Genomic DNA, 13251 nt, shown 5'->3' with positions numbered 1-13251 from the left:
TGCTGTGTGCAAATTAGCTGCTGCTTTTCCCACATTACAACAGTGACTACACTCCAAAAGTACTTCATTGGTTGTAAAGCACCTTTTGACATCCTGAAGTTGTGAAAGACGCTATATAAATGCAAATCCTTCTTTCTTTTTGTACCTGTTTTCAAAACACAATCACGTTGCCGAGGGTCAGTCTGCAGGTGGGTGCCATCATTTTGTAGCCCACCCACATTCAAAATGATGGGCTAATATTTCATTTTTAAGATTGAGTTTTTGTAATCTGTTTGAATAAATTGATGTTTGTTAGAAAATTTGCCTGTGCTAGAATCGTAATATTTCTTAATATCGTAAAATTGCTCCATACATCTCCCATCAATCTAGAGAAACTGTGGAAACGGCTAACCATGTATCTATACCTGAGAATGACTCCATTTAAAGCTAAAAGATAATTCCTTCTGGGCGAAGCAGATGAATCCAGACTAGTTATCAAGCTTGCATGGGCTGGAAATGCTACGAGGGACTTTCAGTTTGTGTTGTGTAACCCGAATTAGTCAGTTTTGAATGAGTATTTTAGTACCTTTCAAAACCTCCATCTCAAAACTGTCACGTTATTTAGCTCTTCCCAGTTGCCATCTTCGGTAGAACCATGGAACATGGTCAAAGTGTTTGTCCCTGGAGAAATTGTCATGTTGGAGTTACATTTTTGTGAGTGCCGTTAAGCCATTGTTTCCTTTTCACTTTCAGGCTTTTGACTATGAACAGAAGAAGCTGTTGGCAACCAAAGGTATGTGGTGTGACAGTGACCTCTGACCTTTTGCTATTTGTCAACAGCTCAATTCATCCAAACTGCTGCCTGGTGGTTGCTACGAGTTTCTGAGGAGGTTAATGAGCCTGCCTCAAACATACTTCCCATGCGTGCTGAATTGTCTATGTTAAATATGTGTTTAGAAGGTTCTGTTGCGACAGCACATTTAAAGCTCTTGCTGCAGAGTGTACAGAATTCTAAGATTGCTGCTTTTTTTGCACTGGCCTGCAACGATGACCAACCCTCGGTATAGCTCAACGGTAAATGGCCAAGCACATTCCTGAGTTCATGAGTCATATGCCAAGGGTATTGAAAGCAGTGAATCCTGCGTAGTACTTGCGTAAGTGCTGTTAGTGCTGCTTCACTCAGTTGGGTAGCAAAACAAGTCCGTGTGTGGTGATAGAAAGGGACATAAACCCTGAGAGCTGCAGAAGGAGCAGTTGATGTTCCTTCAGTTTGCACATCACGGCAGAATGCTTGAGAAATTACGGCACAGTTCTGCTGAAAGAAGGTGAAGTCAAAAAACGAAAGACACCTGTAACATGATTCAATAGTTGGCCAGGAGCTACAGTGATAGTTTGGGCAAGATTTCCCCAGCCCTCGGACATTATAAATGATTGAGAAGTTGAAAACAGAGCAAATGGAGGAGTCAGAACAAAAATAACCAGTTCAGAAATATGATTCTCCCTCATCTGTATCTGGTTAATGAGTCATGAGCTCATGATTTGAGCAATCGTTTTTATGTAATGTTCTTGAGCAATTCTGTTTTAAAATGAGCTGTCAAAAGCAACAGTTACCATTGGAGAACGTTTAGTGTCATAATTTTTATGAAAATTCATTTTCGGGAAGCGGATGTTGCTGTTGCGGCCGACATTTATTGCCCATTCCTAGTTGCCTTTGAGAAGGTGGTGGTGGGCCACTTTCTTCCTGAATCATTGCAGGCCTTGTGATGAAAGTGCTTCCACAATGCTGTTAGTTCTAGCATTTTGACCCAGCGACAATGTACCTATCCCGTGGAGCTCGTGTTCAGAGAGGCCACCTGGCTTTGGTCCTCAAAGTAGATGCTTTGTACTCGAATTGCCAATGTTACATAGAAACATAGAAAATAGGTGCAGGAGTAGGCCATTCAGCCCTTCGAGCCTGCACCACCATTCAATACGATCATGGTTGATCATGCAACTTCAGTACCCCACTCCTGCTTTCTCTCCATACCCGCTGATCGCTTTAGCCGTAAGGGCCACATCTAACTCCCTTTTGAATATATCCAACGAACTGGCCTCAACAACTTTCTGTGGTAGAGAATTCCACAGGTTCACAATTCTCTGGGTGAAGAAGTTTCTCCTCATCTCGGTCCTAGATGGCTTACCCCTGATCCTTAGACTGTGACCCCTGGTTCTGGACTTCACCAACATCGGGAACATTCTTCCTGCATCTAACCTGTCCAATCCCGTCAGAATTTTATATGCTTCTACGAGATCCCCTCTCATTCTTCTAAATTCCAGTGAATATAAGCCTAGTCGATCCAGTCTTTCTTCATATGTCAGTCCTGCCATCCCAGGAATCAGTCTGGTGAACCTTCGCTGCACTCCCTCAATAGCAAGAACGTCCTTCCTCAGATTAGGAGACCAAAACTGCACACAATACTCAAGGTGTGGTCTCACTAAGGCCCTGTACAACTGCAGTAAGACCTCCCTGCTCCTATACTCAAATCCTCTTGCTACGAAGGCCAACATGCCATTTTCTTTCTTTACTGCCTGCTGTACCTGCATGCCAACTTTCAATGACTGATGTACCATGACACCCAGGTCTCGTTGCACCTCCCCTTTTACTAATCTGTCACCATTCAGATAATCTGCCTTCCTGTTTTTGCCACCAAAGTGGATAACCTCACATTTATCCACATTACACTGCATCTGCCATGCATTTGCCCACTCACCTAACCTGTCCAAGTCACCCTGCAGCCTCTTAGCATCCTCCTCACAGCTCACACTGCCACCCAGCTGAGTGTCATCTGCAAACTTGGCGATATTACATTCAATTCCTTCGTCCAAATCATTAATATATATTGTAAATAGCTGGGGTCCCAGCACTGAACCTTGCGGTACCCCACTAGTCACTGCCTGCCATTCTGAAAAGGAGCTGTTTATTCCCACTCTTTGCTTCCTGTCTGCCAACCAATTCTCTATCCACGTCAGTACATTACCCCCAATACCATGTACCTTAATTTTGCACACTAATCTCTTGTGTGGGACCTTGTCAAAAGCCTTTTGAAAGTCCAAATACACCACATTCACCTGTTCTCCCTTATCCACGCCACTAGTTACATCCTCAAAAAATTCTAGAAGATTTGTCAAGCTGATTTCCCTTTCATAAATCCATACTGACTTGGACCGATCCTGTCACTGCTTTCCAAATGCGCTGCTATCACATCTTTAATAATTGATTCCAACATTTTCCCCACTACCGGTGTCAGGCTAACCGGTCTATAATTCCCTGTTTTCTCCCTCCCTCCTTTTTTTAAAATTCCCTGTTTTCGCTCTCCCTCCTTTATTACGTTGCCGAGAAATAGTGTGTTAGGATGAATTGAAACGTCTCCTTCCTAGTGACACTGTCTCAACTTTCTTCTTGACGAAGCTATGCTGAAGAAGCCAGTGGTAACCGAAGTAAGGACCCCAACAAATACATGGAGTGGTCTTGGGTTCTCCAAATCGATGCCTGCAGAAACGATCAAGGAGCTACGATGTGCCAATCACGTGGCCTACAAACCATCTATGTCAACTACATATGAGGTAGTGAAAAATTTACACTGCTCTACATTTTTGTTCTTTTTACAGTCGATACTCTAAATGGAGTCCCTTTATACAGCCACTGACTGTTGTGTCAGCTTGAGAGATAAGTATGCAGCCAGCAAATGTGCCTGAAAATTCTTTTGTCACATCATATGTTCAATACCAATGATATGTCATTTGTTTTACACAGATTTAACCAAGATGTTAGGCAATAAAATATTTGACAACAGTCCAAAAATAATGATGTCTTTATTTTGAAAGCAGTGATTTATCTATATCAGATTTCATATTTCACTTGGCTGTAAGGTCTGGCTGGAAGCTCGAATGGAGAAGTGCTGAATCCCACAACTTTTAAACCCAGTTTCTTGCTGTATAAACAATGGCAAAATCCAGGAAAGAGTGATGAATACTCTGTTTCAGGCAGAAACACAGCCACATGTTACCAATTACTCTATGTGTAGCTGTTAGCAGATTCCTCTTTACGTTTCTGGTCTGGAACTGTGATCGTCTTTCAGCAACTCAAGCACTCTCAGCTCTGAAACACTGTACACTTACAGGGTTCAGTGAAAAGCTGACTCAGTCATAATTGTTCACCTCAAAGCTAAACTTTTGACTATATCGATGAGGCGCAGTGCCTTAGAAAAACACTAACGCATAGTTTTTATTTTACTAAGAGGTATAAAAATGTCAATTGACTTCAGTATAAAATGGCAAAAATTAAACTTAAGACGCCCTCAACATCCTTAAATATTAATCCTATTCTTGCCACAGGCAGTTTGAGAGGTTAAATTCCACACAGGGGCCTTAAACAGTTTATGGATAATTCTATAAGTCACTACAGACGGTGATTAAAGGAATTTGCTAAGGGATACTCGCCCTCAGCCATGTTTAACCTCTCAGACTATCCTACAACCTCTGACCCTGTCATCATAACCTTTGGTACTGGCTTCTTTCTCACACACTCAAACACACAACAATCTCTTTCCAGCTCTCTCATTGCTCCGTCAATTTCTTTCTTTCTCGTGCCTCCCCAAAGCCTCTAACGCCATACTTCTCTCTCCTTTTATTATGCTTCTTCTGCCCACCTATTTGTCCCTACTTTCTCACCCACTCCCTCTCTCCACATCCTGCAATATCTGCCTGCTCCATCTTTCTTCCAAGTCTATCTCTCTTCCCTTCGTCTTTCCCCATCTCTCTGTCTCTCCCTCGTCCTCCCCCTCCCCCCGCCTCTCCCTCGTCCTTCCCCTCCGCCTCTCCCTCATCCCTACCCCCCGCCTCTCCCTCGTCCTCCTCCCCCCCGCCTCTCCCTCGTCCTCCTCCCCCCCGCCTCTCCCTCGTCCTCTCACCCGCCTCCCCCTCGTCCCTCCCCCCGCCTCTCCCTCGTCCTCCTCCCCCCCCCCGCCTCTCCCTCGTCCTCCTCCCCCCGCCTCTCCCTCGTCCTCCTCCCCCCCGCCTCTCCCTCGTCCTCCTCCCCCCCGCCTCTCCCTCGTCCTCCTCCCCCCCGCCTCTCCCTCGTCCTCCTCCCCCCGCCTCTCCCTCGTCCTCCTCCCCCCCGCCTCTCCCTCGTCCTTCCCCTCCGCCCCTCACTCGTCCTTCCCCTCCGCCTCTCCCTCGTCCTTCCCCTCCGCCTCTCCCTCGTCCTTCCCCTCCGCCTCTCCCTCGTCCTTCCCCTCCGCCTCTCCCTCGTCCTTCCCCTCCGCCTCTCCCTCGTCCTTCCCGTCCGCCTCTCCCTCGTCCTTCCCGTCCGCCTCTCCCTCGTCCTTCCCGTCCGCCTCTCCCTCGTCCTTCCCCTCCGCCTCTCCCTCGTCCTCCCCCCGCCTCTCCCTCGTCCTTCCCCCGCCTCTCCCTCGTCCTTCCCCCGCCTCTCCCTCGTCCTTCCCCCGCCTCTCCCTCGTCCTTCCCCCGCCTCTCCCTCGTCCTTCCCCTCGCCTCTCCCTCGTCCTTCCCCTCGCCTCTCCCTCGTCCTCCTCCCCCCGCCTCTCCCTCGTCCTCCCCTCGCCTCTCCCTCGTCCTCCCCCCGCCTCTCCCTCGTCCTCCCCCCGCCTCTCCCTCGTCCTCCCCCCGCCTCTCCCTCGTCCTCCTCTCCCTCGTCCTCCTCCCCCTCCGCCTCTCCTTCGTCCTCCTCCCCCTCCGCCTCTCCCTCGTCCTTCCCCTCCGCCTCTCCCTCGTCCTCCCCCCGCCTCCTCCCCCTCCGCCTCTCCCTCGTCCTTCCCCTCCGCCTCTCCCTCGTCCTCCCCCCGCCTCTCCCTCGTCCTCCCCCCGCCTCTCCCTCGCCCTCCCCCCGCCTCTCCCTCGCCCTCCCCCCGCCTCTCCCTCGTCCTCCCCCCGCCTCTCCCTCGTCCTCCCCCCGCCTCTCCCTCGTCCTCCCCCCGCCTCTCCCTCGTCCTCCCCCCGCCTCTCCCTCGTCCTCCCCCCGCCTCTCCCTCGTCCTCCCCCCGCCTCTTCCTCGTCCTCCCCCCGCCTCTCCCTCGTCCTCCCCCCGCCTCTCCCTCGTCCTCCCCCCGCCTCTCCCTCGTCCTCCCCCCGCCTCTCCCTCGTCCTCCCCCCGCCTCTCCCTCGTCCTCCCCCCGCCTCTCCCTCGTCCTCCCCTCCGCCTCTCCCTCGTCTTCCTCCCCCCCGCCTCTCCCTCGTCTTCCTCCCCCCGCCTCTCCCTCGTCTTCCTCCCCCCGCCTCTCCCTCGTCTTCCTCCCCCCGCCTCTCCCTCGTCTTCCTCCCCCCGCCTCTCCCTCGTCTTCCTCCCCCCGCCTCTCCCTCGTCCTCCCCCCGCCTCTCCCTCGTCCTCCCCCCGCCTCTCGCTCGTCCTCCCCTCCGCCTCTCCCTCGTCCTCCTCCCCCCCCGTCTCTCCCTCGTCCTCCTCCTCCCCCCGTCTCTCCCTCGTCCTCCCCCCGCCCGCCTCTCCCTCGTCCTTCCCCCGCCCGCCTCTCCCTCGTCCTTCCCCCGCCTCTCCCTCGTCCTCCTCCCCCCCGCCTCTCCCTCGTCCTCCCCCCGCCTCTCCCTCGTCCTCCCCCCGCCTCTCCCTCGTCCTCCCCCCGCCTCTCCCTCGTCCTCCCCCCGCCTCTCCCTCGTCCTCCCCCCGCCTCTCCCTCGTCCTCCCCCCGCCTCTCCCTCGTCCTCCCCCCGCCTCTCCCTCGTCCTCCCCCCGCCTCTCCCTCGTCCTCCCCCCGCCTCTCCCTCGTCCTCCCCCCGCCTCTCCCTCGTCCTCCCCCCGCCTCTCCCTCGTCTTCCTCCCCCGCCTCTCCCTCGTCTTCCTCCCCCGCCTCTCCCTCGTCTTCCTCCCCCCGCCTCTCCCTCGTCCTCCCCCCGCCTCTCCCTCGTCCTCCCCCCGCCTCTCGCTCGTCCTCCCCTCCGCCTCTCCCTCGTCCTCCTCCCCCCCCCCGTCTCTCCCTCGTCCTCCTCCTCCCCCCGTCTCTCCCTCATCCTCCCCCCGCCCGCCTCTCCCTCGTCCTTCCCCCGCCCGCCTCTCCCTCGTCCTTCCCCCGCCTCTCCCTCGTCCTCCTCCCCCCCCCGTCTCTGCCTCGTCCTCCCCCCTCCACCCCGCCTCTCCCTCGTCCTCCCCCCTCCCCTCCCCCTCTCTCTCGTCCTCCCCCATCCCCTCCGCCTATCCCTCATCCTCCCCCCGCCGCCTCTCCCTCGTCCTCGCCCCCCCGCGTCCTCCCCCTCTCTTATCCTCCTCTCCTCCCGTCCTCTTCCCCCCCCCTCGTCCTCCCCCCCGCCTCTCCCTCGTCCTTCCCCCCCCCTCCCTCGTCCTCTCCCCCCCCCGCCTCTCGCTGCTCTTTTTCTTTAGTCTCTTTACTTAGCTCATCTTCAAAATTATCACCCTCAGCCTCTCTCTCTTCCCACTCCACCGAGTTCATTCTCTTGTAGTCCTCTACTGTACGACCCGCTCTCCATGACCGCTTTATAACCACTATTGCAACATCATTCAGATAACACTTTGACCTTTCAACCCTGCCTCTACCAAGACATGTTGATTGGTGTCTGCGGTATTGCACGCGTGGGCTGTGATTGGCTGTATCCTTGTGTCAGTTCCAGGAAATGAGAAAATCTCCCACTGTTGGAAGCCTCAAACATCTTGCCGGAGATTGCAGCAGACTGCTGCTGAGTGTGGACTGACTTTACGGTAATTACAGCCTGACACGAGAGGGCTGTGCACCTGGAGCCTGGATTGCTGAACACAAGCTGCACACATCGAATATGTTATATATGCAGACTATAGTTATACTCTGTGCAGTCAATGTATAGTTGTATAAGATGGAGACTTGTTACCTGATGTACTATCAATGAGGTTTACACTGTGTATATACTATGCTGGAACCACTAGAGGGTGCAACTGGTGGAGACCGGGGTTTCCTGCCTCTGTGGCAGAGGTTGTCCACCAGAGGGCACTGCGGTGGGAGACCTGAGGGTCACCTGCAAAGGTGTGCAGGGCCCAGTATAAAAGGCTGCTCACCATGCTTGTGCCTCACTCTGGAGTTACAAATAAAGGACCAAGATCACTACAGTTTGAGTACAACACATTACCTCATGGAGTCATTCAGAAGTGTATTACATTCAGCCTACCGGTCAGTGTCGGAGTTTATGCTCCACACAAGCCTCCTCTCATTCCTCTTCAACTCACTATATCAGCATATCCTTCTATTCCTTTCTCCCGCATGTACTTATTTAACTTCCCCTTCCATGCATCTATGCTCTTCGCCTCAAACCACTCCCTGTGGCAGCAAGTCCCACATTCTCACCACTCTCTGAGTAAAGAAGTTTCTCCTGAATTCCCCATTAGATTTATTAGTCTTGTATTCATGACTCCGAGTTCTTGTCTCCCCTGCTAGTGGGTACATTTTCTCTACGTCTACCCTATCGAACCCCTTCATCATTTTGAAGCCCTCTATTAGGTCAGCCCTCTGCCTTCTCTTTTCTGGAGCCCCAGCCGATTCAGTCTTTCCTGTTGTTTCAAAGCTCTCAGTGCAGGTGGATGATTTATGTCATACTGCTCCACTTCCAGCCCATGTTAACCACTGAGGAATGGAATTGTGGAAGTGGCTTCTCCTAATGGGTGGTTTTTGGTCTTTGTGGTTGAATGCTGAATGACTGCTGAAGAGCTTGTACCTCCGTGTTCAGAAAGGGGAGCAGTGTAGCCAGTTTGTTTGACTGGAGACTGAGGCACAACTTCTTTAAAAAAATCTGCAACTCGGCCCTCAGGAAGTGAAAACTCCGTGAAATTGATGTCTGAAGGATACGGAGTGTTTCATAAGGGTTATTGACTTCCAAAGCTTGGAACAGTTTAAATAGCATTTTGTCACACTTTAAAGCAGTTCACCAAAGTCTTTACACTTGGTTAAGAGAAGAAACATGAACACCGTTTAACCATGATCTTCCTCTGCAGTCCTCGTCGCCAGTGTCGCTCTCACGGTCGAACAGTCGAGAATGTATCGGAGGCAGCAGTGACTCTGACAACTGGAGGGAGCGGAATGGCTCCCATGGCGAATTCCCAACTTCCATCAACAGCGTTAAGCAAAAAAATAACCCATGTAAGCATTTCAGGTATTGTGACCACTGAATGTGCTGTAATATTGAGGGGATATCGATACATGTACTTGCTATTTAACATAGAAACATAGAAAATAGGTGCAGGAGTAGGCCATTCAGCCCTTCGAGCCTGCACCACCATTCAATAAGATCATGGCTGATTATTCCCTCAGTACCTCTTTCCTGCTTTCTCTCCATACCCCTTGATCCCCTTAGCCGTAAGGGCCATATCTAACTCCCTCTTGAATATATCCAACGAACTGGCATCAACAACTCTCTGCAGTAGAGAATTCCATAGGTTAACAATTCTCTTGAGTGAAGAAGTTTCCCCTCATCTCGGTCCTAAATGGCTTACCCCTTATCCTTAGACTGTGTCCCCTGGTTCTGGACTTCCCCAACATCGGGAACATTCTTCCCGCATCTAACCTGTCCAGTTCCGTCATTATTTTATGTGTTTCTATGAGATCCCATCTCATTCTTCTAAATTCCAGTGAATACAGACCCAGTCGATCCAGTCCCCCCTCATATGTCAGTCCTGCCATCCCGGGAATCAGTCTGGTGAACCTTCGCTGCACTCTCTCAATAGCAAGAACGTACTTCCTGAGATTAGGAGACCAAAACTGAACACAATATTCCAGGTGAGGCCTCACCAAGGCCCTGTACAACTGTAGTAAGACCTCCCTGCTCCTATACTCAAATCCTCTATCTATGAAGGCCAACATGCCATTTGCCTCCTTCACCGCCTGCTGTACCTGCATGCCAACTTTCAATGACTGATGTACCATGACACCCAGGTCTCGTTACACCTCCCCGTTTCCTAATCTTCCGCCATTTAAATAATATTCTGCCCTCGTGTTTTTGCCACCAAAGTGGATAACCTCACATTTATTCACATTATACTGCATCTGCCATGCATTTGCCCACTCACCTAACCTGTCCAAGTCACCCTGCAGCCTCTTCGCATCCTCCTCACAGCTCACACTGCCACCCAGTTTAGAGTCATCTGCAAACTTGGAGATATTACATTCAATTCCTTCATCTAAATCATTGATGTATATTGTAATAGCTGGGGTCCCAGCACTGAGCCCTGTGGCACACCACTAGTCACTGCCTGCCATTCTGAAAAGGACCTGTTTACCCCGACTCTCTGCTTCCTGTATACCAACCAGTTCTCTATCCATGTCAATACATTACACCCAATACCATGTGCTTTAATTTTGCACACCAATTTCTGTGTGGGACCTTGTCAAAAGCCTTTTGAAAGTCCAAATACACCACATCCACTGGTTCTCCCTTGTCCACTCTACTAGTTACTTCCTCAAAAAATGTTAGAAGATTTGTCAAGCATGATTTCCCTTTCATAAATCCATGCTGACTTGGACCGATCCTGTCACTGCTTTCCAAATGCGCTGCTATTTCATCTTTAATAATTGATTCCAACATTTTCCCCTCCACTGTTGTCAGGCTAACCGGTCTATAATTACCCGTTTTCTCTCTTCCCTCCTTTCTTAAACAGTGGTGTTACATTAGCTGCCCTCCAGTCCATAGGAACTGATCCAGAGTCTATAGACTGTTGGAAAATGATCACCAATGCATCCACTATTTCTAGGGCCACTTCCCTAAGTACTCTGGGATGCAGACTATCAGGCCCCGGGGATTTATCGGCCTTCAATCCCAGCAGTTTCCCTAACACAAGTTCCTGACTACTAAGGATATCCTTCAGTTCCTCCTTCTCACTAGACCCTCGGTCCCCTAGTATTTCCGGAAGGTTATTTGTATCTTCCTTTGTGAAGATAGAACCAAAGTATTTGTTCAATTGGTCTGCCATTTCTTTGTTTCCTGTTATAAACGCATTATATTACTGTATTTATAGTTGAAATGTTGTTTAATTCTTTGACTCTCCGAGTTATTTACTCCACAGCTGCTATGAAAATTTGGTGGTTAAAACTGCAGATATCGGATGATTTTGTTAAAAAGATTTTGCGAAAGAGCGCAGATTAGCTAGTAAGGGTGGAATCAATGCTTAATAAAAGCTCACGTTTTTAGAATGGCCCCCATCCTTGCTGTACAGTGTAACTTTCTTCCTCTGCTCCTAACTCCCTGCTGTTTGAAGGAAGAAACCCCTCCACTGAGGCCCCATTACCAGCATAGCATAGGAACAAGAGTAAGCCTTTCAGCTCCTCGAGCCTGTCCCGTCCTTCTGTTAGATCGTGGCTTTCCTGTACCTCAGCTCCATTTCCCTGCCTTTTCTCCTAGTCTTTTGATAACCTTTCGTAACAAAAATCTATCGCGTTCTGCCTTGAAAATTTTAATTGAACCAGCATCCACAGCCTTTTGGGGAAGAGACTTCCAGTTTTCCACTAGCCATTGCGTGAAAAATATATTATAAATAGTCCTGTAATCTGGATAGTCAAACAGTCATAAAGATTATTCCGGCATACTGTCTGCCTGATTGTGGGGCCTTAAGCGGCCATAAAAAAAAAAATCCCAGCTCCTATCCCAGTATGAAACATGTTGAAGTGTTTACAACTATAAAATGCAGTGAAATTCTCATTTCCTGATCTTGGCTGGACTTACCCCTGGGATTTCCGTGGAGCAGTTTTTGAAAATTTAAAAGGAAGCAAATGGCGTAATTTGTCAGAACATCTTTACTTGTGTTCGTTAACGTCATTACGTTTATTGTAACTATTATTGACGGGGCACTGCCCTCATTCGGTCTCTGCTGTGTTTAGAAAACTTTCATGTGGGGTGGAAATCTGTCATACTTCTGGCAGCAAAGCAGTTGCTAAGTGTAATTTCAGCGGGTTTTCCTTGCTACAGTCTGTCCTTTCATCAGCTCGAAGTGGGTAAACTACTTGCACAGACCATTAAATCTCATTCTTCCAGTTTCAGCGATGTTTCCGTAAGGGAGCAATCCTAGCTAGTGACCTATCTACCCTGCCAGTGACTGTACTTGGCATGATGTGGATTCAATCTTGGAATGCTGAATGTAATTAGTTGGCATTCGCGCAGAGAGAAAAATAACTCCTAAATTGTTTTTTTCTCCCTTGAGTTTTGGATTGAAGTTGTTGGTTACTTGTCCCACTAGCTGTTTATGTTGTTTTTCCCTTGCCCTGACCTTAGCTTCCTACTGCTAGCCTGATGTGAGGTAACACAAGTGACATTAGCAAAATATTTCCATCACCACCACTCTGAAAATCGGTACCTCCAGTAACCACAGTGTCAAGCAAGGTATTAAGCCCACATGCATTAACCCAGCCTGGTGAGGAACTGTTACTATATGTATTGGGAAGAGAAGTGCCCACACCAATTGTTGTCGAGCTCTCGCTGAGTGAGATCGACTCATTTGTCCACACCTCATGCTAAGTTAAGAGAAACATTTTTGCAATGGATCGAGATTAACTTTTCTACTTTATGCTCAGTTCCAGAGATAATAAAAATGTTGTTGGATTAGTGTAACTGCAATCTGAGCCCAAGGCCACGTCAACCTAAGAACTGTACACACGGCACAAAATAGAATTCCCCATCACCAGACAGACAGTGGGGGGTGAAATTGGTCTATGCCAGCCACACAACATGGGCTCATAGCGAATCGACATGGCATAGCGTGCTTGGGAGGAACAGGCAACTTTGGGCCTATGGTTCCCAAAGCTCTCCGCCACTGGGGGTTTTCCTCACCTCGTGTCTGGGTCTGTTGTAGGCAAATTGAGAGAGATTGATTGCTGTGATTAGTCAACAACTCCATTATCATTATCATCATCATAGGCGGTCCCTCGAACGAGGATGACTTGCTTCCACGAGTTCACAGGTGTTTCGATGAAGGACCCGATGTTCCAGTCCTGAACTCCAGTTGAGGGGGTGGAAGATGCCTGTGCGTGGATTTTTTTAACGTGTGGTGACCGTTGCACATCACCCACCACACGGGCTTGGCAGGGCTAGGTCTTAGTCCAGTGGCAAGGATTAACCAAGATGACTGGAGACCAGCTTTGCTGCACGGACCTAGCACGCGCACACACATCATTATATCATGTTGGTAGAAGGCGAACCAGATGGATCGTAGTCTATCTTTTCATCAAGCAACACCTATGTTCCTAAAGCAGGCTTTCGATTCGCTGTGAGCCCATTTTGGCATGACTGGCATAGACT

The 13251-nt window shown here is 49.8% G+C and overlaps 1 protein-coding gene across 2 annotated transcripts in view; it reads left to right on the top strand.

The window, feature by feature from the left end:
* The window catches only part of LOC139260353 (protein bicaudal C homolog 1-like), a 376023-nt gene that overhangs the window by 343942 nt on the left and 18830 nt on the right, over positions 1 to 13251 (top strand). For both annotated transcript variants that reach the window (XM_070876873.1, XM_070876872.1), the window contains exons 15-17: positions 733 to 772; positions 3428 to 3582; positions 8963 to 9107. In XM_070876873.1, coding sequence (XP_070732974.1) covers positions 733 to 772; positions 3428 to 3582; positions 8963 to 9107 — 340 coding nt within the window. The remainder of the gene's footprint in view (positions 1 to 732; positions 773 to 3427; positions 3583 to 8962; positions 9108 to 13251) is intronic.

The sequence above is a fragment of the Pristiophorus japonicus genome, chromosome 3 (assembly GCF_044704955.1).
Source record: "Pristiophorus japonicus isolate sPriJap1 chromosome 3, sPriJap1.hap1, whole genome shotgun sequence".
NCBI lineage: Eukaryota > Metazoa > Chordata > Chondrichthyes > Pristiophoridae > Pristiophorus > Pristiophorus japonicus.
The sequence above is the reverse complement of the archived record's forward strand: the minus strand, read 5'-3'. Positions and strand labels throughout refer to the sequence as shown.